Raw genomic sequence first — 26,750 nt, forward strand, 5'->3', positions numbered from 1 at the left:
TTTCCAGAGTTGTACTTGTATCTTGGAATCTGAAAATAGGTAGGACCCCAGCTAAAGTGAACATGACCTTTATTTATAGCTCTCAGGCCAAAGATATCCTGCTAAAACAGTTGTCTACCTCCCCTTTAAAGTTAATTCAGCTAAAACATGATTACCTCCAGTTTAAAGTTAATTCAGCGAAAACGGATGTTTACCTCCAGTTTAAAGTTAATTCAGCTAAAACAGTTGTCTACCTCCCCTTTAAAGCTCTTGCGGTGCTCACGTTATTGTATCCCAAACCAAAAATTGGATTGTATTTCATGGGATATGAAAAATGGACAAATGAGTTTACTCATTCAAAACATCAATTTTATTGACAGCTTGGCAAGCATGCAACCGTCCGCACTCCGGTCCACATAGTATGTTGCATTCGGACAGACACAGGGCATGCTTGGTTTTGTAGTCCAGTTCTCATGACATTGTTAAGCACTGGAATCATTTGACTCGTTTCACACGCATCAGAGTCTAGTTGTTTATTGATATGCATGCACCGTACTGACCACACTGGCATACTGACCGACAGCAGACTTAAACTAGAGGAAAGACAACAAAGAAAGTGTATGAAAAACGAGTGCTAAACTCTGTTGCAGCTGACTTGGCAGTGTGGCCCCAGTGAAACGTTTGTTCCCTAAAGAAGCGAACATGTTGTACTTAAAGGTACAAATGTAAAATTACTAAAACTCAAATGCAACAACCAAAGTCCTGGCATCTACTTGAGCCACTCATATCAAACAAACTGAATAATCCCAACTAACCTTAAACCCTGTATATGTTGCTCACGACCGAAGGTCATGTTATTTAACTCAACCGCCAAATTTAATTTCTCTCCTATCTTACAAAATAATCAGGCCACATAATCTATGTCCATATGTCATCTTTTACACAAACCTAGATGTACTTTGAAGCGATGTTTAAGTTATCGGCATCCACAAGAGGAACCGTACACTGAAACCCAGGACAGTGTCCTCTAGGGTGGTTTTGATTGGCCCAGGTTTGTGCGTTGTGACATCAGCAGGCACTTACTCCGAGCCAATCAGAGGCCTTGGTTATATCGAGCGCTCTCTCGTTTGATTATAGGATCTGAATGTGATGTTAAATAGATTGAACCGGAAGCGGTGGTGAAGGGTTCATCGTTGCGGGAGACCAGGCCATCATCTGGGCCATGGGATGGGCTGGTCACTCTGGTATGGTGGGGGGCCAGTCCACATCCACAGACTGAGGAAACAATATATACATATATTTTTTTATCAAAACCAAATCCTTCACATTTAATTCCTCAATGAAACAAGGAGTTTGATCTTTAAATAAAAGTTTCACCAGAGAGACATTGAGAACCTCTTGAACCTATGGTGAAGACTACGTTTCACCCCTAACGCTCCAAGATACAGCAGAGCAAGAACTAACCAAACTATAACAGCTCAGATCTAGCCATCCAAAAGTACAAAACTCAGGCAGCGAGCATCAGCCATGAATAGCGATGAGGTGCTAGCACTGCAGGAGTCCTCAACAATGTAAACATAAGAATAGGGTAAATAATAAATGATACTACTATTGACAAGGAAAAGAGATTAAAAGCTCTGAACATCTTCCTATAATAACTAGAGTTTCAAATTATTAAACTTAATTAAGTACAAACTTAAAGGGAAACTCGTGGTCCGCTATTTTCTTAAATTAAGTGTACTGCTTCAAACGCGTGTTCTGAAAAGAAAAAAAAGAAAATCACATTCTCAACATCAAGTCTCGGAAAGTCCCCGCTGAAATCCTGGCCAAGTTGGACTATTCGTGTCATTGATCCGGTACTTTTCCCTGGATTTCCCCTTTGAAAATAACTAGTGCGACAATTTCCTACCTCCACATCCAACTCCAGAATGTCTGTGTCCATCTTCAGCAGCTGACACAGGTTAGGCTTGGTGCGGCCGAAGTCTCCGTGCACAAACTCCTTGATGTAGCTGGCCCTCTGTGTTAAGGCCATGCACCATCCTCTGTGAAACCCTCTGCCTCACAACAAACACAAAGAAGCCACGTCCTCCGGTGGAGGAAGGTTTCACCCTCTCATCCAGATCTGCCCTCACAACATGTGCATATGATATAACATAGCTCCCATAATGGACTAACCAAAAAAGGTATGTAGTGGTTTGACATTCATTATTATCCTAAGAGGATAAATAATAAAGACATAGCTCTGTGCCGTCTCGACCCCAGAAGTTCTGCTATAACAAAGCAGATCTGCTAGAGCTGAGATCAAGATGCCCCTAACCTCTACCTGCTCTTTAATGACACAAGTCTATTAACACTCAAGTCCCTTGAGATAAAAGTGTCCCCTACGCGAGTGATTCCCTATCGGGAATAGCGTACCAGGGGATATGGGAGCAGGTTCCAAGAGGTACTTAAGATTTAGATGAGTTACACCTTTAAAACAAAAACTGAAGAAATAATATGGCAGCATTTGTCAAATATAATAAACATTATGTATCTCATCAATAAAATGAAGACCAAAAATAGAAAAGTACACCTATTTGCTTTGGATAAAAAGTTGAGGCTAAAAAAAACTAAATAGTCCAATGTCCCTGCAGCCAGATTGACACATTAACCCAGGAAGTCCCAGTGCCCCCCCAGCTAATGAACCCCGCTAGCCCCCGCCTGCAGCCCCCTGGGGCTGGGAGGATACGTGCCGGCCTGGGTCTTGAGGCGCAGGTAGAAGTGGTGCGGGTCGCGGAAGCTGGCGTTCATGCTGTGGATGACGCGCTGCCGGACCGCCAGGGCACGCCTGTGCAGGACCCTCAGAGGGGTCTTCTGGTCCAGGGTCAGCTCCTGGAGGTCAGAGGTCAGAGGTCAATGCCCACGACTAACTCCTCACTAAGGTCTGAACAACTGTCTCCTTTCAAAACACCAAATCCATTACCTGAGATAAAAGTGTAACACAGAGGTTTTTGACCCGTTGGACATTTGTTGTGTGTTGATTTTTTTTCCACGTATACCTCTTACATGGTTTTAACCCAATCAACATCTGCCATAATAGGGCTTCAAGCTTTCCATGTGAACAGGAGTCGGGATTCTATGGAAACCGAGATTGTGTGGTGTTGATGCTCACCTTGATGTCATCCAGGAAGATGATGTCGTCCTTCTCGATGGGCTTCTGAGTCCAGACCAGCGCGGTGTAGGACTTGGTCTTCTCCTCCTCGCCCTCCTTCATGTGGCCCATGCACTCCCTGGGAAAAACACAGTCCACTGTCAGGTCTTGCCCAGACCAGGGTCTTAAGAGTCTAGATACATATCTCAATTGTTGAAGAACTGTGGTTCTCTCGGTTCTATATTTGAGTTTGGGGGTCTGGGTCTATGGGTCGCCGGGTGTCTCTGTATTTAGGATCTCTGGGTCTCCAGGTGTGTGAATAGGGACATGCAGAGGTGAAGGGGGTGTAACATCACTCCGCACCTGGTGACGATCTGCAGATCCCTGACGGCAATCTTGTCAGAAGACGTGTTGATGGTCTGGAGGGTTACAGGGGCAAGGTTTAAATGAGTGTGTGTGTGTGTGTGTGTGTGTGTGTGTGTGTGTGTGTGTGTGTGTGTGTGTGTGTCTCTCTCTACCTCCTGTATCTTCTTCATCTCCATCTTGGTAAATCTGTTGCGGTGAGGATTCAGCATCTCCATGGCAAATGGACGTCCTGCCAAGGATATGACATCATCACAGTACCACCACACACACACACACACACACACACACACACACACACACACACACACACACACACACACACACACACACACACACACACACACACACACACACACACACACACACACACACACACACACACACACACACACACACAACTCTTCATAGTTTTACCTTTTCCAAGTGTCCGAACATCCACGTCCTCTCTCCCGGAAGAGGAAAAATTGAATCCTGGAAACAGAAGAAGTTTATACACTTAATAACCAAGTTATCTTTACAGACAACAACGTAACCACATTTACATTTATTTCAGTAAGCAAAATATGCTTTTAGCTCCAGCGGCTTATAAGTGCTGTGAGGGTTGGGCGGGGCTGACCTTTGGACCGAAAGGAGCTGGCCAGGGGCTCAGCGATCAACTCCTCCACAGACGACTCCATCATGCGGCGTCCGTCGATGATCCAGGGGGTCTGGGACAGGCTGCGGGAGTACTTGTTGTACCGCCCTGGACGCCGTGCGGGAGGAGAAGAAGGAGGTTATTCTCTCCCCCTCTCTCCCTCTCTCCCTCTCTCTCTCTCCCTCCCCCCCCCCTCCCTCTCTCCCTCTCTCCCTCATCAGTGGAGATACATTTATTATCTTTTTAACATTGTTGCGTCATGTAGTAGATCAGCTGTTTGGACGTGGAGAGTTTTGTAGGATCGTACCGGCCACGTAGATAGACGTGTGCAGACACTGGATGGCCTGCGAGGTGCAGATGCTGGTTGGCCGGCCGGGGGGAGTTGGGTAGTGTCTGAAACCATGAGGAGGACAATAGGAAACAATCTCAACATTGTGGACCAATAAAAAAACATCTGAACACTGGGGACCAATAGATATACACCTGAACCACGATGGGAGCAATATAGAACCATCTGAACACTGGGGACCAATAGATATACACCTGAACCACGAGGGGACCAATAGAAGACAATCTCTGAACTAAGGGTGGGAAAAATAATCGATTCTTCGATGCATCGCGATTCTCGCTAGAACGATTGTCCCGATGCTGATAAATTAATAGTCTGAATTTTTTTTTGCCTGCTGCAACATTCTGTTCGCCAGAGAGGGATACTTTTTGTAATTTTAAAATTATTGAATTTATCTTCAGTGTATATTGGCCAATCTGATTGGTCTTGACACGATTGCGATTCAGCCTACGCATAGCATGCGCGCAAACTCACACCTATAGACACAAGAACTCCTTCTAATTCAAGAGCAGCTTTTCCTTTAATGACATAGAAAAGAAAGATTAGAAATAAAATAAAACTGAAACCTATTTTTTGCATGCTTCCATATTGTGTTATAATGCAAGCTGCATTGATTATTGCATTGCTCATAGAAAGTTATATTTGTGACAAAAGCTTTCTGTCTTATGAAATATTAGATAAGTTAATTCATCTGTTGATGTCTTTAATGATCATCACAAAAGTAGGAAGTGATTAGCAAACTCTGAGTAGCAAACCCAGATGTATATATATATTTTTGAAAATCACGCATGGAAATGTACATAAAAAAAATTGTTGCATCGATAATCGCTTCAGAATCGAATCGTTGACCTCATAATCGGAATCAAATCGAATCGTGATGTGCCAAGAGATTCCCACCCCTAATCTGAACACTGGGGACCAATAGATATACAGCTGAACCACGAGGGGACCAATAGAAAACCATCTGAACACTGGGGACCAGTAGATACATACCAGTAGTACAGCTGAACATGAAGTGACCATGAACCGATAGAAAAGAGTTGCTCAATATAAATATATCTGAACAATTTTTTATTTTTTTAATAAGGCTTACATGAGGAACTTGCTGTCGGGGATCTTCTCCAGAGCTTTGATCACCGCCGCCCTGGTGAACACAGACTAGACAAGATGATCAACACACACACAGGGATATCATCACACACACACACACACACACACACACACACACACACACACACACACACACACACACACACACACACACACACACACACACACACACACACACACACACACACACACACACACACACACACACACACACACACACACACACACAGTGATATGAGCTGGTCTGGTTATTCAGGGTTGATATGGACCCAATGCAGATCACAGCTTCAGGAAGGTCTGTTAACACTAACATAAATGGATGAACTACAATTCCACAACCATAGTTAAAAAAAGATATTATAATAATTTGGCTTAAATAAACACAACATGTTGACATGAACGCTCATGCATTGTTTCAACTTTAAAATGAAAGTCATGAAATTCAGTGAATTCTATCTATACAAGAGAGTTGGGATTCAGGAGTAAGCTTACGTCTTTGTTTTTGGTGGGTCTGAAGCAATCAGGGCACGTTGTTGCACTGGAGAGAACAAAAGGGAAATATCCATCAGATCATTATCTTCAAATTCGGGGAACGGAAAACCATACTCACCAAAAGCATTAAATAACTTTTTGCCACTGGAGGGGAGAAAAGGACTGCTTATACTTTAGAGGAGCATCGTAAAAAACACTCCACAGTCAAGAACACTGTACATGTGTCTGCAAACCCTTTTAATTCATCACTGAACAAACATAATGCCACAAAATCGAACAGTTGTAGAGAACAAGGTTCATCCCCGAGATAACTTTCTTTCAGGGATCAGGACTCACAGGAAATGGCAGTCGCTGTCAGTTGGGCTGTGTTTGAACTCCATGCCGACCTCGAAAGCACTCTGAAAGATAACCACAGACGACACAACATTATAGATGGATTCGCATTTGTTTTTAACACAGTGTCCATTTCTGTCCACGCCGTAAGCACCTCAGTATTGACCAACCATCCCAGGCAACAACCAGCTCAACAAGAAAAGCAAGGAGTCAGGGTTCGTGCTCAGGGACAATTAGCAAGCAAGGGATTGAACTAGCAACCCTCAAGCCCCGAGACGCCCTGTTCTACCTTCTGAGCAGACCATTTTGCTCCCACATGGAATTGGGAATACATTTTAGGGTATAAAAGAAAAGATACATCCAAATGATGAATTCAGATGTTACAGCAGACAATATAGGATAGTTCAATAAATAAAAAGAGCAAAAGGATAAAACTACAAACAAAAAATGACTCTACACCCACAGTGAGGGTGCACTCACACTAGGCCATCTGGCCGTGGCCGTTTTCACACCTAAACGTGCTCAAATCTGCCAGTGTGAGTGTGGCCAGTCTGGCCAGGCCAGGCCAATTTGGCCACTTGGGAGAGGTGTGCTGCTACGGTACGGGCCGCTACGGTACAGATGCTAATGAGCCGACACGCGTACACGCACGGCTACGCAACCTGAGCTGGATGACGTATAGACCATGCGACGACCACGGACATAATAAAGGCGACGAGCCTTCTTTCCCATTAAACGGTAAACATATATCCAAATAAGCAACAGACTCAGCAAAGTGCGAACTGTGTTCTCTGTGTTGTTGTCCATTGTTGTTAGAACTCTGACTGGCGGCAGACTTTATTATGGTCCATGCAGCGGACGCTTGGTGATGCCGTGTTACTTTCGACGTGATGACGTATGTACAAGAGCCTACCGTGGCCAGGCCACAGTTGCGACGGCCAACGGCCACGGCCAGATGGCCTAGTGTGAGTGCAGGCCAGAGAACAATGGGGCCATTAGAGCACGGTTAGGTGTGAAAACAGCCATATGGTCTAGTGTGAGTGCACCCTAAGAGTAGAAATGTAGATGCAAAGATAGATGTAATCATATCGACAGTTGAGCTACATGTAGCGATTGAGAGTTGTGTAGCGTTACCCTGGTGACCACGGACACACCCCCCAGCTCCGTGGCGATGAGGCCCTGCACGGACCATTTGAAGGCCTCCTTCAGCGGGACGATGTCGTCTTTCACCCGGGTCATGACCTTCTCCCTAGCGGATAGAAAGGGCAGAACCATCATCAGATTCTGATCCCTGTATTGATCCCGGGGGTTACAGTTGCCCAGGTCAAAGTAATAGAAGAAAGAGAATGGAACGGATGCAAGTCAATGTAAACAACACAAAAATAATGCTGAAGGCTATACAAATATATAAATATTTGCATATGAAAAAAAAGGTCAAAGAAATTTGGCAAAAGTCAACAAAACTACTGGGGAAGCATCCCAACGGATACCCTGTTGTACCAAAACTGACCTCATCTCCTTCTTCACGTGGAGCCAACAGGAATGCTGAGTAACACACAGAGAGAAAGAACCTCCACATTAATGGCCTGGAAGCTACTGTATATACATATACATATATAAACACGATTGATTTTTTTAATGGGTGAAGGTTTCTTGAATAACAAATGACTCATGATTGTGTATGCACAACAATCGGATCAGTTTAAACGCAGGAATTTTTAGAACTAAAAATAGGCTCACAAAAAAGGCTCAAATGGGCTTGATGCTGCTAGATATAAGAGCTCTTTTCTAAGTGTAATTTGTTAGAAATGCCACATCCATCTATCCACTATTAGAGTGTTAAATGCGCTGATTATCTTAGTTAAATTGGCCTTTATGAGACTATTTACATGATATACTGCCCCCCCGTTTATTTCTGACTGGGGCATCTCTCCCTGATTGGTTCAAGGAATCCATGTTGTCTGTCAATCACACATGTACAGCGTCATCTTAATAGTGGGGGTGCATTAGTTTGGATGGTCTCAATCTCACTGCCTTCTGCTCTCTCTTGACAAATCTCAAATCTTACCCACAGCAACTTAAAGTTTCCCTTTGACCACTAACCTCTCGGACACAGAGCTGGGCGGGAAGGGACACCGACAACAAGATGGTTTCAAAGTGGTAGTCCTCCGTCTTCACTGCCTCGGCCACCTGTACACAGACAGCAACCAATCAAACCTAAATACATTGGATCCAGTTCTGGATTTCTGTATCCAGTTACTCAAAAAGCGACTACATTTAGAAAAGACGTGAAGGTTTGAGCATCAAAGAGAGATTGCGCAAGCCCCTCATCCTTCTTGGGGGACTATATATACGTCATGTGACTCAATTGGCGAGAAGTTGTGATTGGACCGCACCTTCCTGGCGTGATCTCTGCTGCAGTACTCCTGTAGGACCCCCAGGCAGACCACACAGTGGCTCAGTGCTGGTGCCGGCGGGGCCTCAGAATCTCCGGAACCAGCAGAAGCCTCTGAGCCTTTCAAGCCATCGTCCAACTTCATGCGTTTCTTCGGCGGGTCGTCGGATTGTTCCGTGGCTGTCCTGGTCCCCTGTTCGCTCTCGTCCTCGCTCTGCTTGGTTTCTGTTGCATCATGGGATTGGTCCCCTGATGCTGGATGTGGTTCTGGTACTGCTGTGGACTCATTTGGTGTGTTGTTGTCCAAATCGCTGACAAAGTCCTGGAGTTGCTTCAAGGTGTCCTAGATGTAAGAGTGGACAAAGAGAGACACAGATCACAACTTAGCAGAGCTCTGCCATGTAGCTATGCTGTCAGCTTCGTCTGCTATGCTGCTTCTGGACTGATCCAGGTTGGCTATTGAACATGTGCCTGCAGTTCTCTCACCGGATGAACAAAGTATTACCCTTTAAAAAAGTAATCGCTTAGCGTCATCAGCAGGTGGCCCCCTTAACATACATAGACCACTATTTTTAAGATCCAGTAGCTTCCCACAATAGCGGTGAGGTATATGACCTAGCATTAGGGATAGTCATTAGTTTGAGCCATGATGGTTCTGTGCTGCACAGTGACCCACCTGGACGGGCTGTCTGTAGAGCGACTGCACCAGCACGCAGCAGAACCTTAGCACACAGCGAGCACAGCAGCCGGAAGAGAGCAGCTTCTGGACTACCGGCTTGTCCTTCTCCTTCAGGGGGAGCATCTTCTCAACTGAGCTCTGGAGAACATTAAGGAGATCCATTCAGTTCAATTTCGATTTGATTGAACCCAGATACAGTACACATAACATCCTGTGATCATAACACAAGGGGTCATGTTTCTGTAGCTACTACGTCCAGCAGTTTGTCCATGTTTTGGTTGGCAATACTGTACAAGAATATCCAATTATATTATACATTTTATTTCAACTCCAATATTCAATCAATGAAATCAGAAATACAGACAGTGAAATGTCCCTCATATATAAAAATACACGAGCATAGTCCTACAACAGGCATCACCGACATTTCTTAAAATCCTATAATATATGACCTAAATATTTTACCAAAAGATTAGCTCTGAACAGCACGTTATCTCGACTATATATAAAAAAACATCGTATTTACCTTTAAAACAAACCGATCAGAAGTGATGTGTATCGATGTAACCTTGTGGTGATACACCTACCAGATGTATTGTACAAGGCAAATCTACACTATCATCCCTATCTAAACCGGTATGAAGACACTAGTTTTTTCGTTCCTAAAAATATTCAATAAGCCAAGATATGAACTAAAGCACCATTAACGCTACATGTCAAACAATCGTTTCTTTCTAACTTTATCCATATAGGTTGCTTAGTATTAAACTGTATATATGCCAAGTAAAAATCGAAGTAACATAAAATCAGAAATTATTTCCTACTGTCTTTATGCACCGGGTTTGCTATTCAATCAATTTGCACATGTCAGCCGCATGGCATATTTCTAGACTACTAAAACGCGTCATTGCCGAGCGCCATAAACAGGCAGGTCCTTTCACCCGGTGAGTCGCGGCTGATAGATCTGGAACCTTCCGATCGGGCCCGGAATTAAAAAATAATCCAACATCATCCGAAGCAGGGAAGGAATATCCTCACTTTTGGTAGCATTTGACCCAAACTATAGGGTTTAGTTATCAATTCTAGACAAATATCACTCACGATGCCCGAAGCAATGATGGCTCCCAGAGCCCTAAGTGGAGGCAAACACAAAGGAGGGGCGTACGTGGATCGCGACAAGCCGGCCCAAATCCGTTACAGCAACATTTCTGCAGCAAAAGGTACAGTCACTTTTTATTACTTAAAATGTCTTCACGGCGTCCGCTTGACTGTTTAATACGAGGCTACTAGTCCATGCTAACAGTAACAGTCCATGCTCATCAAGTGATGCTGTGACGATGCAAGATGCACATGACTCGCCCCAGATCCACTACAGACTCGCCCTGTTTAGTGATGTAGCACTTTATGGTCTCTTTACGTTTTTTTTTAACGTTTTTTAAAATACAAACTTGTATCCCCTTGTATCCCTGTGTCTCAATCAATTGACAGTAGGCGGTAGTGTCATTCAATAAATAAGACCTGTGGTGGTCTGACCACTACGATGACCATAAAAGGATGCTCAATGACGCTGCATTTGGGTGGCTCGGGATGGAGATTAAGCTATCCACTTATTTTATTTTTTTACAGCTGTCGCTGATGCCATCAGGACCAGCCTGGGCCCAAAAGGGATGGACAAGATGGTCAGTATAATAGTTTAACGCTAAGATCTCGTCCTATAGCCAGCCACCAGATGAAGCATCTTTGCAAGACTGTCTAGAAGGGGAAGTTAACTAAGAGGTTTGCGTTTCAGATCCAGGACGAGAAGGGTGATGTCACCATCACTAACGATGGAGCCACCATCCTGAAGAAGATGCAGGTGTTGCACCCCGCAGCCAAGATGGTATGTTCCCCAAAAAGGGCCAAACCATAGAGGGGTTTGTAAACACTCTAGATTACAATAATTAAACTCTAGATTCAGTTAAGGCAAGCCTGCAAAGCTTTGAAGGGACAATGTTTTGAAAATGGACCCCACTGACTTAGTAGTCATTATGGTAACAAAATGGATATCAGGGCTTTTTTACTGCCACGTTACTTAACACAAGCATCATAATGGCAGTAGAAGTTCAGGGTGACATAGTATACCACCAGGTGCGAGTGTGATTAGCGTTACAAGCCGTCTTGAAAATCTGCCCCTTCTGATATCACAAGTGGGTGTGTCCACCTAGATGTGTGCTGGATAGATCAGTCTACCAGCCTAGCCAGTGGACTGAAGCAACCTCTGCGCATCTATCCGTCATACATCTAGTTGGACACGCCCACTTGTGATGTAAGCAGAGGCTGATTTTCCAAACTGCTTGTAATGGCTAATCAGACTCGCACCTGGTGGTATTATGTCATGTCAATTCTAAATTGGGTTAATCTCAGATGCATGTACTATTAAGCCCAATCCCTCTAATATTGTAAAGTTCAGACAAGTCTATCCATTTTGTGCTTTGTATCTGACCTCTACCTCGGTGAATCGTTTAATAATGACATGTGTTACAGCTGGTGGAGCTTTCCAAGGCGCAGGACGTAGAGGCTGGAGACGGCACCACTTCGGTGGTGGTGATCGCAGGAGCTCTGCTGGACTCCTGCTCCAGGCTGCTGCAGAAAGGTACCAACACTCACAACCGCTGCAAAAAAATCTCACCCCTCCTATCGAGCCTCCCTCGAAAGCCACTCTGCAAATCACATGACTAGCTCAATAGCTTTAGGTCTGTCTAGCCTTGTGGAAGAATCCGGGCATGCTAAATTATTATTCCGAAAGTGTGCACACAGATGTCAAGCAATTGATTTATGATTTACTGTCGGGATGTCAAGAGAAGTTCTACAAATACTTCAACCTCCACCCCATTTACTCATTTACATAATGAGGTGGAGGATCATTAACATTTCTCTTTACATTGAAATTGTTAATCGATGCAGCACCAAAGTCTTCACACATACCTATGATCTAATAAAACGGACAAGTTTTGTTTATATGTCGGCTTCCCGTATTACTACCGATCATCTGACTCACCGGGATGTTTGGCTACTGAAATGGGATACAGGGACTGTTCTTTAGTCTGAATGGATGTAGTGGCCTCCCTTCCACTGCCTCTAATGACACAAAGGCACATGTATAAATGGAATAGTATATATTTGAGAAACATTTTCTGCCGCACCCTTGATACATAAATGTAGATGGGTATATTATAGCGTCTGGATTATCATATGGAATGAAAAAAACAACATATTTCTTGATTACCAGTCGGTTATTAGTAGGTAGATATTTGGTGTAAGAAGAGGTGATGTCCAAAGAGTTGGTTTGTGAGCAAATAGTTGTTGAGGCCAGTGTTTCCCCTAGGATGGAGTTGCAGCAGCGGAGGGGAAATGTTATGTTTTTTGCACACAATATTTTTTGTGTGCTTGCAAAGCGCACCCTGCCGGGAGGTTTCTATGCGTCTACTGGCAACATGCATACAGTACATTTGTGCACATTAATGAGCAGGGGAAATGAGGAGAGATTGAACATATTACAAGTATAATCTTTAAAAACATTATTTACATTTATTTAACAAAAAATATTTATATCAACAACCACCCTATACATTAAAATCCCATAACCCAAATACTGCAGCAATCGAAAAGGTCTGTGCCTCAAACCAATGCATCTTCCCACTCCCTCCCCTCTCCCCATCACAAAGGTTGTAGTAGGAGCACGAATAGGCCATGCCTCTATTGAACAAGTTTTGGGGCTCTAGAGTCAATAATGGCGACGCTACTGAAAATGTTTCTAAAAAAAATGTACGTTGACATTTTTGTTAAAAATAAATTTCTTAGAAATAAGTAGATATATTTTTCAAAACCTAAGGTTGCAGTAAGACCATAAAGAGCCCTGAGGGCGTTTTCATTGCCATAACAACGTGAGCTAATCAACAAGTACAACATGTTCTAGACCAGTGGTTCTCAATCATTTTTCTTTCATTCCCCCCCTAGGAGACAGATATTTTATCACGCCCTCCCTGAATTGAAATAGCCTACTATTGAGAACCTGCTAATATTTATTTATTTGGATTAATAAAATTAACGGAGATAACATCTGCAACAACTTAAAACTATTTCCAACTTCAGTTTATTAACTCAATTTGTAACATTTAAACAAGACTGCTAAGTCTGTGAATCTCAAAACAGAGAAACAAGAGCAAATGATTCACGGGGGTTTGCATTTAATTATAATATTTTTAAAAAGTAAACATTGGTCATTTGTCAGCTTCATCAGCTTATTCCCTTTCAAACAAAATAATATATGTTCATCTTTCAAGCATGAATAAAGACAAGTCCCTCCGTCATCACTTTGTAAGATCAAAATTCTTGTAAAACTTCTGACCCTTGGTCTTATGTTTATTTAAAATAAGTAACCTATTAAAATAAATAAATAAATACATAAGACACTAAGTCCCCTCTGCCGCTCACGCCCCCCCCTGACACTTTTAATCAGCTGAGGGCGTTTGCCTGAGTCTCATAGTATTAGAACATGTTGTACTTGTTGATTAGCTCACGTTGTTATGGCAATGAATACGACCTCAGCTGATAAACTAATGCCAGCATTTTTTTTCAACAGAAAATTAGCACCCATATCAACATATATTTGATATTTTTCTGCTCCTTGCACCTAATCATGCTTATCATGCTACACAGCATTACAAGGCTCTGCCGACTAAAACATGAAGCAATTCAAGAAGAGGCATATATAGAATCGTCTTGTGGTCAACTGTCATTTAATAGACATCTGACAGATTATGTCAAGGTTTTAAAATTATAGTATTATTATTACCAGGTCATGTTATAACACAGCTGGAAATCGTTGATTTTCTGATAAAGAATAGCTAGCCTCTTTGACAGACAAAACAGCAGAAACTATGTTAGGTGCGCTCGAGCTGTGAGCTGCCGAGTAACGGGAGACGCCCACCCACCAATCCGAGGTTAGAGATTCCTGAAGGAAGGTTGCGCTCGATTTCACTAGCCCATTTGAGCCTGTTCATTAGTGTACACAGCATCCATCCTCTCATTGCTTGTGTAAAAAAAAAAAACTAGAATATTAGATTTGAGGACGAAACGATAGGGTGGGCTAAGGCAAGTTTTGGGGCTCTAGAGTCAATAATGGCGACACTATTGAAATTTTACCATTGTGGTCGTTTTCAGTTTTGCACTTCGCAGAAAACAATATGCGGAAGTTCCTCCGTTAATATGAAGCTCTCCTCTTTAGTTAAAAAAAAGAAATTCAGCAGTGGCGGTCATATTTCAGCAGCGGCGTATCGCCGCTGCTAGGTGCATATAGGGGAAACACTGGAGGCACTGGCGATTAAAAATACCACTTATGCAATAAAAACATTCTACAATTTAGTTAAAATGTATTTTACCCGATTTAAGTAAGGTTATCTTTTCATATGAATGTATACATGAATGGAACGTGACAAAAGGCATGCCAATTCCGCAACAAAGTGCAGAAAAAAGGGATGTGACCAAATTTGTTAGGATGGCGTCAAACGAAAGTCATTCTCTGACTCTCACTGGTGCCACTTGGACAGTAACAAAGTGTGAGGGATTAAGCATGTTAAATATCTGAATGTGTGTGCAGGCATCCACCCCACCATCATCTCGGAGTCCTTCCAGAAGGCGGTGGACCGCGGAGTCGTGATCCTGACTGACATGAGCTCCCCGGTGCTGCTGAGCGACCGCGAGACGCTGCTCAACAGCGCCACCACCTCTCTGTGCTCCAAGGTGGTGTCGCAGTACTCCAGCCTGCTGGCGCCCATGAGCGTGGACGCCGTCATGAGGGTGATCGACCCCGCCACCGCCACCAGCGTGGACCTGCACGACATCCTCGTGGTGAAGAAGCTCGGGTAACTTGGATTCATGCTTTCTTTTTGTGTTGCATTCTCTTAATTCACACAGAGGCATAAACTTTTTGTACATTTTTATTTTAAATTGGTTAATTGTGGCATATTGTCATTACGTATACAAGAAGGAATAATTATTTTAGGGCTACCATTTCTTTGTGACAAACCCTTGTTAGTCTGTTCTTGTATACAGAAACTTTGTGTGATTTCTAACCTGTAGACCCTAAGCTTATTTAAATTTTTTTTAATGAATGTTTCAAATCAAACGGCCCTGAAATTTCCTGCAGGCCCTTTTGGGTAATGACGATAATAATGATGGCAATGGAATGTTAGGGTTAGGAATCATAAACGATGACATTTTTCATTGTGGCAGCACTCCCTTTTTAAGTCTACAAATATATTTATGATAGATTTAAATGGACAAGATTTGTTTTGTATGTCGACTTCCCGTCTTACTACCGCTCATCTGACTCTACGGGATGTGTGGCTACTGAAATGGGATACAGAGACTTTCCTTTAGTCTGAATGGATGTAGTGGCCTCCCTTCCACTACCTCTACGGACACAAAGAAACACATATGAATGGAAAAGCATATATTGAGAAAAAAACTTTTATTTGCAAATTTGTGTTCAGCCGCCATTTTATTGATTGATGCAACCTACTCTGTTTGGGTTTTAAGAGGGACCATTGATGACTGTGAGATGGTGGAGGGCCTGGTTCTGACCCAGAGGGTGTGCACCAGCATTACCCGCGTAGAGAAGGCCAAGATCGGACTCATCCAGTTCTGCCTCTCCCCTCCCAAGACCGACGTAAGTAGCCAGGCGGCGCACTCAACAACCACACCTAATGATCAGAACGTTGTTTTTTGCCTCCTAATGTAAAGGGTATACGGGATTGTGCATTGCATATTTTACTACCACCTTGAGCTGAACTTTTAATACCGAGCCGTGCTATGTGTGACCGGCCTCTACAAAGCGCCGTGAGTGGGGACCGGCCCAGGCAGGTCACTAATCTCTAGGCAGATTCCTGTCGGTGCATGTTAATGAATTGGCCTTGGCCCTACTTTGTGTCTGTGTACAGATGGACAACCAGATCGTGGTGTCTGACTACGCCCAGATGGACCGGGTCCTGAGGGAGGAGAGGGCCTACATCCTCAACCTGGTGAAGCAGGTCAAGAAGTCTGGCTGCAACGTCCTGCTCATCCAGAAGTCCATCCTCAGGTATACACCCAGCCCACACACGCATACTACCACAAACACACGCGTCCGTACACGTATACCCCCAAACACACTCCACCAACAGTCCATCCTCAGGTACACACGCATGACGTAACTTCCGTCAACGAAAATATGCTAGGAACGACATGGACAACCACTATCACACTCAAACAAGCACTAGAACGGTATAAAGAATAACTTATTCAAACATGGTTTAAAAGGCCACACTATCTTTTATCTTCTGGTCTATCTTCTCTAGGTAGTCTACAGACTTGGGGTGGTCGGTCTTCTCTAGCTAGTAACAGGCTCAGGGTGGTTAATCTTCTCTAGGTAGTCTACAGACTTGGGGGTGGTCTGTCTTCTCTAGCTAGTAACAGGCTCAGGGTGGTTAATCTTCTCTAGGTAGTCTACAGACTTGGGGGTGGTCTGTCTTCTCTAGCTAGTAACAGGCTCAGGGTGGTTAATCTTCTCTAGGTAGTCTACAGACTTGGGGTGGTCGTTCTTCTCTAGCTAGTAACAGGCTCAGGGTGGTTAATCTTCTCTAGGTAGTCTACAGACTTGGGGGTGGTCTGTCTTCTCTAGCTAGTAACAGGCTCAGGGTGGTTAATCTTCTCTAGGTAGTCCACAGACTTGGGGGTGGTCTGTCTTCTCTAGCTAGTAACAGGCTCAGGGTGGTTAATCTTCCCTGGGGCGTCTTGACTTCGAGAGACCTGACCCTGATGCCATAACCTTGGTCCACAGAGACGCCATGAGTGACCTGGCGCTGCACTTCCTCAACAAGATGAAGATCATGGTGGTGAAGGAGGTGGAGAGGGAGGAAATCGAGTTCATCTGCAAGGTGAGGTTTTCCGCTAGCTCGCTTGCTACCTGCAGGATGGTCAGGGGTCAACAAAAAGTGGTGCCCGATATGCAGGTCAGACGTGCCGTCTCACTACTAAGCACTCTGGCCAGTATGTGAACTGCAGCCTGCTGCATTTCAAGAGCTTTCGCTGCTTTGTGAGATGGATATGACTGGTGGTGCTTGGTGAATGAGAGGGGTAGTGCATGAGAACAACGTTGTGTTTCTACATCCTTGTCATCAGACCATCGGCACCAAGCCCATCGCCCACATTGACCAGTTCCTCCCTGAGATGCTGGGCAGCGCTGAGCTGGCTGAGGAGGTGCACCTGGATGGCTCCGGCAAGCTGGTCAAGGTACTGCACAATCAAACAAAAACAAAATGAGAAAAAAAAAAAAATTATATATAGAATGTTAAATTCTATAAATTTTAATTTATGATTTTTCAAAAGGAAACAAATCACCTCTAGAGGAACGAGATCATTTAAGACCTCTGTGTATGGTAATAAAATGAGCTGAGGTAGCTCCTGGGTATATGGTATTACCATGAGATGGAGTAGCTCCTCTGTTTTGTATCAACGTGGTGTATTGTATTAACGAGGTGGTGTTGCTCTGGGTGTAGATCACAGGCTGCAGTAGCCCTGGGAAGACGGTGAGCATCGTGGTGCGAGGCTCCAACAAGTTGGTCATCGAGGAGGCAGAGCGCTCCATCCACGACGCCCTGTGTGTGATCCGCTGCCTGGTCAAGAAAAGGTACGCCCCCCCCTCCCCCCCTACATTCGAGAAGAGATGGCCTCTTTTCTCTTCTAAATCAATTCTGGCAGTCTAAATTAATCCTGTTTGTCTAGAAATTTTTCTTTCGCTCACGATCAACAATTCTTGATCATACACCTTTATCTAAAGCGACTTGCAGGGAATTAAAATGCGTGACATTGACGAGCTGGTAGGGTTTAGGCTCACCTTGCTCAAGGACTCAGTCCAAACCCAAACCGTTGCAGGCTGTGACTCGCACCGCAAATGCTAAAATACCCTGCAGCGTCTAGTTGGGCCTCTTGATGGTTTCTGATTTGCTTTGGTTAATTACAAGTGAGTTGGCATTAACTTGTTCCCCAGAGCCCTGATCGCTGGAGGCGGTGCCCCGGAGATCGAGCTGGCACTGCGGCTGGCTGAGTACTCCCGCACCCTGGCGGGCATGGAGGCCTACTGTGTGCGCGCATACGCCGACGCCCTGGAGGTCATCCCCTCTACACTGGCAGAGAACGCCGGCCTCAACCCAATCTCCACGGTGACTGAGCTCCGCAACAGACACGCACAGGGGGAGAAGACGGCCGGCATCAACGTCCGCAAGGTCAGTTCCTCCACTTGCCGATCCTGTGGTACAGCTTACCTTCAGTGGCTCGCTTTCGGTCTGCGTTGGAGCTTTACATTGCCTTGTCATCTTAAGAAAAATAAATCCTTTTCGAATGGTTTCGTTACTTGCCCGACGCATGAATGAGCTGCGAGAGCCGTCTGGCGGCCGAGCTCCCTGTGTTCCGGTGTTGATGCGCTGCTGTCCCTTCTCCTGTCAGGGTGGGATCTCCAACATCCTGGAGGAGCTGGTGGTCCAGCCGCTGCTGGTCTCTATCAGCGCCCTGACCCTCGCCACCGAGACCGTCCGCAGCATCCTCAAGATCGACGACGTGGTAAGACGCGCATTAACACAGAGCTGACCACTGCGGGGAAGACACCATCACAGGAGCTTACAGTTTAGCTCTAAAAGGTTCATTACAGGATGCATGTTTTGTTAGGCCGGGATTTATACAAATATTTGAACCAACTTTGAAAACTGTATATTTAAACAAACAGACTGACTGAACATATTAGCCCATTGACTGATTGGTGACGTAAGTGAATGAGGTCCTGTATGATGGTGCGTCTCCTAACCTTGAGGTGTGGTTCTTGTCTCGCAGGTGAACACCCGATAAGAGGACTGTTACTGAACTTGCTGAAGCCTGCTCGGACCCCAAGGAACCGAGATCTGTTTGTCTTCACGTCCTCTTTAGTTGTTATGTTCCATAATTAAATTAAAACAACAGTTCTTTTTTGACACTCCTTTTCTGTGTTGTTTATATACATGCATGTGGCTACACTAGATCACTGAAACTGTATAAAAGAACGTATGGTCATGTAATAAAATGATTCCACTGTCTCTTTTAGCAGACCCTTTTATTAAGAGGCTTTCGTATGAGGTTGACGACCGTGGAAGCATTCGGAGTAGCTACAACAAATTGAAAACGCTTCACTGCCTCAATATGTTGCGTGCAAGTTTTTTGTACAGCCAATAAACTACTCATTCAGGTTTCTTGAATGTTCTACTGAAATAAACTGGTAGTGTTATGACCTATAAACTAAACTGCGGAAGCTCACAAATCAAAATAGAACTCTACTTTTGAAACCTGACTGACTTGCCTTGTTACAATGTAGGCCTGTGTATTTTGTGAAGGTGCTGGAATAATTTGCACAAAATATGAATATAAAGGAACTAATTATCTGGAAGCTCGTGTCAAACAAGATAATCCTAATATAACGAAGCAGAATACAAGGATAATCATTGACTAATATTTTGGGAAATTCGTTTTTAAACAGTTGTACTCTGACTATTTAGACACTGCCTTTTAAACATTTGCTGTGGTATGTTTTGGTACGTGTATTTGTTTCAAAAATAAAATTTTGGATCGAACTAGTGTCAAATAAAACACGGTGCTTGACACTTTAAAAGTACAAATGTACGCATCAAACAAGCCTGAAGTCCAATAAGCGCTCCTTTCTCTGCGCATGCGCGTCGCTCGGTTGCCAGGGACGCACATCGGCGGCGCGTCACAGATCTCAGTCAAGGTTCCATCCGTTTCGACTTGACCCAATATCCTCGATAATTGATACATAACTTTTCTAAACTATGACCGACCCCCACCGGACCAACATGTTGGTAACGTCTTGCTTGAAAACGCCGGTCGACCCGCACAAGAAGACCCCGCTAGCGTTATACGAGCGGCAGAGACTTATGCCCCGCGCCGACGAGGATATGGACAAACGCGACTACGAGAAGGAGGAGGTACATTTATACGCTCTCGTACCGTGTGCTGCGTTTGGTAGTTTTAAAATATTTACACCTGTTCTTAAGTAGTCGTATATAGAAACGATATTGTTTTGTCAAAACTGAGCCTGCTATTTGCCTTGGACAGACTCTAGTAGGTGACACCATGGGCTGCACGGGATTAAGAACATCCAATGGATCTGGTCTACGATGATGGGCATTTCAGACTCGTTAAGTCAAGGAAAGGCAATTAGTTTAATTTAAAAAAAATCATTCTACTTTATAATAAATTAACATTAGGGGGGGACGGGGGGACTGCTGAACTACCCCTGGCATCTTCACGGATTATTAGTGGCTGTGCCAACGTAAACATTGATGAGCCCTCCATGCCAAAATTTTCCTCATTCTTTTACCCGGGAGCTGGACGTTTCACACGTGATGAAATCACAGTTTTAGAACTCTGAACCCAAACATGACGCAGAGAGACAGGCCGACACTGGAGCCGGTCGGCCATATGGTCAATAGGCTTATGGTCCCTGAAGCCTCTTGTAATTACCCCCGACCCTACATGCACGCACAAACAAACATAGACACAAACACACATAGACACACATGCACGAGAGAACACACACAAATACAAAGGGACTGGCCATTTAAAGACCCATAACATACATATTCAAACAAAATAATTGTAATGTGTTCCTGTAGTCGGAATTTTCATTCAAGTTTGAATGAGTAAACAAACAAACAGCTAAATTAATGCGCAACATTGTAAAATATATAGGTTAAAATTAAATGACCTTTCCTCAGCAGGAATTGAGGTTCAGGTTGTGATCCTTGAAGTTAAGTCATTCCAGAACGACCCAATATACTTCCATTTCAGAGAAAGAAGAGATGTGAATGTTCTCTCTAACCCATAAATGAATCCTTAATTAAATTAGTCAGTGGAGCCATGGAAGGATACATGATCCTTGGCCCTCTGACAAACATCATTCACACCTTTCATTTACTGGTCAGTCATCGGAAGCCATTTTAAAATCTATTTATTAGTGACATCAGAAATGTGACTTTCTGCCCAGATGTATGATGTGAAGATCAAGTCACCTCCTTGGTGGAATGTACCAACTGGTAGGCTGGAGTTTGGTTGACCCATCGTACTTCTGGGTGTATTTGGAAAAGTAGATTGCATCTCATGTACTTTTGGAAACCTCTGACCCTCGACCCTCACCAGATGGAGTTCTCAGACACTGAGTACGAGGAGGAGGAGGAGGAGGAGGAGGAGGAGGAGCGGGAAGGGTTCAGTTTCGGGCCAGACTACAGAGCCCCCGGTAAGGGAGATCACCCCCACCTGCGGGAGATCTTCTTCTCCAACCAGGAGTACTACGGCAAGCTGGAGGAGCTGAAGCGGGCCCACCTGCGCACCATGGCAGAGCTTGAGAACATGTACCGCAAGAAGCTGCAGCTCAGCGGCCTGGCCCCCGAGCCGGACCCCCGGGACCCTGGCACGCAGAGCAGGTACGCTCTAGGTTTAGTCATTTAGCAGACCGCACTTCTTTACAAAGTCCCTTACAAGGGAGGCTGAAAACTAAAAAAAATGCAATCAAAATGGGAGAAGATACAAAATAGACTTTATTTATCTCTTATCAAACTCTTTTTTGAAGCCAGAGGCCACCCAAAGCGCTTAAAATGGCAGTAGCTACAAAACCTATGCATATTATGTGTTAGTAAGAATACTAAAAGTGTTTTTACTGTTACACTTTGCATGTCTGTTGCTATGCTATGTGTTTTTATTTGGGCACTATGTGTTTTGAGTGATACTATGTGTTTTTCATTCATACTACGTGTACACTGTGAGTTACTGTGCTTTTATTTCCTTCAGGTTCCTGTGTGCCGATCTAAATTCAGGGATGTCATGTGGGCTAAGAAAAACTTGCTCGGCCTTGGAGCTCCGCAGGGTCTCTGGTCCCTCGTCTGACGAAGACGAGGGGGCTGGGAACGAAGAGGAGGAAGGCCTGTGCTCCTCAACCAAGGAGCAAATCAAGAACATGTGGCTAGACTTCAAGCTCCACCCCCAACATCGCCATCCCTCCACATCCTCCCTTCACAGTCTGCCGGCTGGGGGAGGCCGGAAGGGGAAGAAGGACAGCAAGGGGCGGAGCCACCAGGAGGAGGAGGACAAAAGGGAAGCATGGCGACACCGTGTGACGGTCCCGCAGCCGTTCGCGATGACCAGGCGTGAGGTGGAGCGACGGCAGAGTGGCGTTAAGACCCGCTCTGAGGTGGAGCTGGAGAACCTGGAGATGCGGCGTCAGCTGGAGGAGCTCAGTGAGTGCCAGAAGACGTTCCGCGCCAGCCCCGTGCCCGCGCACGTGCGCCTTGCCCTCTACGGGGAGCTGCAGGAGCAACCCAAGCGGAAGCGCACGGAGCAGCAGCGGGTCCAGAGCCTCCGCATCGCCCCGAAGCCATTCAGCTTCCTGGAACGGGAGCGGCGCCGCAAGGAGCAGCGGGAGCAGCAACCGCCCCAAACCTCCGCCCAGCAGGATGTGAAGCCCTTCCGGGCCCAGCCGGTGCCCAGGGCGGTGTACGCGGCCGCGGCGGGGGAGCAAGCAAAGGAGGAGCAGCTGTACCGCTCCATCAAGATGCAGATGAGGGCCAAGGAGATGCTGCACAGCTCGGCCATGCCGCCCAGCATGCTGGCTCGCAGCCTCAGCCAAAGCAAGAAGGGCAAGGAGCCGGTTCCCGGCGAAGGGGACTTCTCACACAGGCCCAAGATCAACGTGGACGTGCCCGACTTCGACGCCGAGCACCGCCTCTTCAGGAAGCACCTGGAGAGCCGCAAGGAGGTGCGGCCGGCCACCTCCTGCGAGCCCTTCACACTGAGGACTTCCCAGATCGCCTCCAACCGCGACCGCGTCCTGGCCAGCATGGAGAAGGAGCAGAGGAGTCCCAAGCCGACCCGCTGGCCCTACGGGTCGCCCCGGGCGCTCCCCACGCCCACCTCCAGTCTCTGCTCCTCCCTTTCCGGGAGCCTGGAGCTCCTGCCGGCAAAGGTCACTGACGCCTCCAAGAAACGCCAGGAGGCTGTGAGGTATCTCCAGAGGTTCACGTCAGGGGTCCCGTCTGCCTAGGCCCCCGATCGGCGGCATTAGATGGCATGTCTGCCGTGTAGACACCCTAGTCTCCTGTAGAGCATGTCTTGTGGTGACACTGCTATGGATGACCCCCATATGCGCCTCCTCCTCCACTCGTCCACCTTGTATACTGAGTGACCCTATAGCTTCCCTATGGGGCATGGAACGCCTCCTTCACCTCCCTTAAGACTGGACTTCCTCCCACCACCTCAATGCCTGGTCCCATCAGCACCCTATGCTCCTCCCCCACCTCCTTCTTGTGTGACCGGCCTGTCTCCCCCTCGAGCAGAAAGGTTCTGGAGGAGAAGAGGAGGGCAGAGGAGGAGGAGGAGATCGGGCGGGAGAAGAGGAGGCGGAGGCAGCGGAAGCTGCAGAAGGTGATCTTCAGGCGTGCCCAGGCCAACGACCCCCACTTGGCCCTCGCCGAGACCTGCCCGGCCAAACTTCGGGAGTTCAGGTAGGACCGCTTGGAGCCAAGTCCAGTATCCATGCCGTAGTACTACAACACCAACACCAAAACTACACCAGAGTCATGCAATACCCAACACCATCCTTCAGAGGAGGACAGTGTTCCTTCTCGAGGTGTTTAACCATCCCTAGAAAGACAGTGTGCCTTCTCAAGGTTTCCTAGCGTCCCTGGAAAGAGTGGTCCCTCTCTATGTTCCTTCTCAAGCTTTCACCCCTATGGGTTTTGGGGAGATTGCTCTTCTCCTTTAGATGGTTTAGGCCTTTAAGAGTTGTTTAATCTGGGCCTCTGAAGCCCTTTGGTACTGTTTCTTCCAGAGTAATAAAATAGGGACCAGACTAATAAAATAGACTGGAAATGTAACAAAATATTGATCTAATGTCAATATAATAATAAAATATTATCTACATGTTAGATGTCTTAATTTCGTCCGTGTTTGAAAATGTTTTTAGTCGCCTTAACCAGAGCTGCTTTATGTCAAGCTGGAGGTGGCATGAGGATGCTGGTATAGATTCACCTCTGGAAGTCTCCTCGGCATGTGCAGACTAATTCAGTGGTCTGAACATTCAATAATAGGGACATGAACAAGCAGCAAAACTGCTGACATGGATAATCTGAGAAAACATCCATTTGGGGTGGCCATTGGGTTGGCCAGTCACGGGCGACTTGTCTTCCTTGGGTGGTGGGCGGTGGCCAACCAAGGCCAATGTGGACACAGCGCTGCTCCTCTGTTGTCCCAGGAAACAAGACCTCCAGCGCAAGAGGGAGTACCAGCAGGAGATCAAGGAGATCAAGGAGCGAGTGAAGGAGAGACCTCTGCTCCTGGAACAAGTGGCGCAGGTGAGAGGTGATAGGAGCTGGTAGAGGGAAGAGGAGGAGAGCCTTCAAACGGAGAACCGGGGGAAAAAACCTTTACCTTTCCCCTACGCTGCAGCTTTTGCCTTGCTTTGTATTAACAACACACATCTTTAACAATATATTTACAATATTACATAGCAAGAAAAGACTAATGCATTACCTAAAACTGACCGTCTCTATAAGACATCGGTAAGATAACAAAGAGTCATAGAATATTGTAGATATATCATAATATTGTGTGGGATCAATAAAAGTAATCTCTGTCCCCAGAGGAACGCCAAGACGGCAGTAGAGCGGCGTTACACGGAGGCTCTGCGTGGGTGTGGCCTGACGGACGACTTCCTGTCTAGGACAGGAAACTGCACTCCCAAGTCCGTACACAAGACCTCTAGCGCCTCCAGATCTAGGTATTTGCTGTGTTAATGGGACATATTTTACCACCAGGTGTGATGTCAAATAGCCGTTACATGATGTAAAAAAAATCTGCCCATTACTGGTCACACCTTACAACTAGTTGGACAAAATAAGGGCACCTTTTGGTTTGTTTTCTGTTAATCTGATTTTTTTTATTATTTTTTTTTATTAGCTGCAACTCCGACTCCACTGTTGGCTGTCGGAAGAAGTCCCTTGATGTCCACAGCCTGAGCTCAGACCTCGCTGGAGGAGAGACCAAACATGGAGAGGAAGAGGAGGAGGAGTGCAAGGGAGAGCGCTTGGTAAGAAGTCACGAGGAGGACAGTGTCCAGTCGGCGGATGAAAGCTACCACTACTCTGACGACCAGGAGAACTTCTCAGACGGTCAGGAGACCTACTCGGACAAGAGTGAGCAGGAGGAGGAGCAGCAGGAGGAACAGGGTGACAAGACAAGCTTGCATGTCGAAAACAGCAGCACATTAAGCAAGGCAAGCGATGAGAACTAGAACGGAGGGGTTTCATTTGCAGTCAAGGAAAGTGAAACTAGCTAACATCCTGGTCACACGGTATAGGAAAAGACCATAAAAGTATTACTTAGTAACGTTGAAAGGATAACAAATTTAATTTCATACAACTATGAAACGTATACATTTGTATGACACCTTCCCTTCAAGGGTTATTTGTGTTTTTGTCTCAGTTGTGGTTTATCTTTTTCACTATTCTGTGTTTAATTAATTGCAAGGATGTATGCTTACATTATTTATTTCCTAAATTCCCTTGGATTTGTAATTATCGAGCAAGATCTAAAATATTAACTTTTCGCTTGTGGAACGGCTTATCATATAACATATACGTTTGAGTTTGTATTTGACTTAAGACATTCCCACCATCACTTTGTATTTATTGTGAAAAATGTAAATAATAAAAATATAAATTGTCGAGGCCCTCTTTTATTGTTTTCCCATTGGAGTGCTTGGTGACTCATATTATGAATAATATTTCAGTAATAATAAGTGATAACTGTCTGTGGAATGCTCTCCCCGACCATCTAAGGGCCCCACAGACTGGATTCTTTTTAAAAAGGCCTAAAAACCCATCTTTTTAGAAATGCCTTTGGCTAAACTGCTATTTTAAATGATTATTTTTTCTCTGTTATTTTTCTTTTTAATCTAGTCTTTTATGTTGTATTTATCTTTGAATGTGCATTGTAGCACTTTGGGGTCATTGAGTTGATGTAAAGTGCGTTATAAATACAATTTATTATTATCATTATTATTATTATTATAACATTACAGATATAGCTTTATTTTAACATTACATTTTTTATCATTATAAAAATGAACAAATAAAATTGTAAATGCTTTAAACGTTAAATAAATTCAACCAA

General features: G+C 45.0%; 3 protein-coding genes across 5 annotated transcripts; 2 read left to right on the forward strand and 1 right to left on the reverse strand.

Annotated features, from left to right (window-relative positions):
* Positions 1–497: 497 nt before the first annotated feature.
* pus10 (pseudouridine synthase 10) lies at positions 498–10,420 on the reverse strand. Of its 3 annotated transcripts, none has more exons than XM_060047127.1 (18): positions 10,292–10,420; positions 9,465–9,605; positions 8,790–9,131; positions 8,497–8,583; positions 7,904–7,938; positions 7,528–7,642; positions 6,397–6,458; positions 6,061–6,106; positions 5,552–5,616; positions 4,417–4,502; positions 4,092–4,217; positions 3,890–3,946; positions 3,628–3,704; positions 3,473–3,528; positions 3,131–3,248; positions 2,708–2,850; positions 1,889–1,988; positions 498–1,254 (listed from the first exon to the last, which is right to left on the reverse strand). In XM_060047127.1, the coding sequence occupies exons 2-18, from the start codon at positions 9,588–9,590 to the stop codon at positions 1,216–1,218; spliced, it is 1,680 nt and encodes a 559-aa protein (XP_059903110.1). In that variant the 5' UTR covers positions 9,591–9,605; positions 10,292–10,420; the 3' UTR covers positions 498–1,215. The 3 variants fall into 3 exon arrangements, with proteins under 3 accessions (XP_059903110.1, XP_059903108.1, XP_059903109.1); XM_060047125.1 differs by having other exon boundaries at positions 9,994–10,354; XM_060047126.1 differs by having other exon boundaries at positions 10,055–10,353.
* A 130-nt stretch (positions 10,421–10,550) lies between these two features.
* cct4 (chaperonin containing TCP1, subunit 4 (delta)) lies at positions 10,551–19,512 on the forward strand. The gene is made up of 13 exons (XM_060047128.1): positions 10,551–10,687; positions 11,094–11,146; positions 11,257–11,346; positions 11,991–12,099; positions 15,106–15,370; positions 16,047–16,176; positions 16,448–16,587; positions 17,326–17,422; positions 17,667–17,777; positions 18,044–18,174; positions 18,535–18,769; positions 18,990–19,103; positions 19,371–19,512. The coding sequence occupies exons 1-13, from the start codon at positions 10,570–10,572 to the stop codon at positions 19,383–19,385; spliced, it is 1,608 nt and encodes a 535-aa protein (XP_059903111.1). The 5' UTR covers positions 10,551–10,569; the 3' UTR covers positions 19,386–19,512.
* A 151-nt stretch (positions 19,513–19,663) lies between these two features.
* fam161a (FAM161 centrosomal protein A) lies at positions 19,664–26,302 on the forward strand. Its single transcript, XM_060047124.1, has 7 exons — positions 19,664–20,512; positions 21,726–22,009; positions 22,374–23,582; positions 23,915–24,082; positions 24,832–24,931; positions 25,220–25,356; positions 25,536–26,302. The coding sequence occupies exons 1-7, from the start codon at positions 20,357–20,359 to the stop codon at positions 25,867–25,869; spliced, it is 2,388 nt and encodes a 795-aa protein (XP_059903107.1). The 5' UTR covers positions 19,664–20,356; the 3' UTR covers positions 25,870–26,302.
* Positions 26,303–26,750: the final 448 nt, after the last annotated feature.

The sequence above is a fragment of the Gadus macrocephalus genome, chromosome 3 (assembly GCF_031168955.1).
Source record: "Gadus macrocephalus chromosome 3, ASM3116895v1".
Lineage (NCBI taxonomy): Eukaryota > Metazoa > Chordata > Actinopteri > Gadiformes > Gadidae > Gadus > Gadus macrocephalus.

Excerpts from the sequence above, each read along its gene's own strand:
- pus10 (XM_060047127.1), bottom strand. The coding sequence starts at position 9,590 with ATGCTCCCCCTGAAGGAGAAGGACAAGCCGGTAGTCCAGAAGCTGCTC. Across the intron at positions 6,107-6,396 it reads GACAGCGACTGCCATTTCCT|TGCAACAACGTGCCCTGATT; the intron begins GTGAGTCCTGAT and ends TGTTCTCTCCAG. Across the intron at positions 1,989-2,707 it reads CTCAAGACCCAGGCCGGCAC|CTACATCAAGGAGTTTGTGC; the intron begins GTATCCTCCCAG and ends ACAGAGGGCCAG.
- cct4 (XM_060047128.1), top strand. The coding sequence starts at position 10,570 with ATGCCCGAAGCAATGATGGCTCCCAGAGCCCTAAGTGGAGGCAAACAC. Across the intron at positions 11,147-11,256 it reads CAAAAGGGATGGACAAGATG|ATCCAGGACGAGAAGGGTGA; the intron begins GTCAGTATAATA and ends TTTGCGTTTCAG. Across the intron at positions 15,371-16,046 it reads CTCGTGGTGAAGAAGCTCGG|AGGGACCATTGATGACTGTG; the intron begins GTAACTTGGATT and ends TTGGGTTTTAAG.
- fam161a (XM_060047124.1), top strand. The coding sequence starts at position 20,357 with ATGACCGACCCCCACCGGACCAACATGTTGGTAACGTCTTGCTTGAAA. Across the intron at positions 22,010-22,373 it reads GACCCTGGCACGCAGAGCAG|GTTCCTGTGTGCCGATCTAA; the intron begins GTACGCTCTAGG and ends TATTTCCTTCAG. Across the intron at positions 25,357-25,535 it reads TCTAGCGCCTCCAGATCTAG|CTGCAACTCCGACTCCACTG; the intron begins GTATTTGCTGTG and ends TTTTTTTATTAG.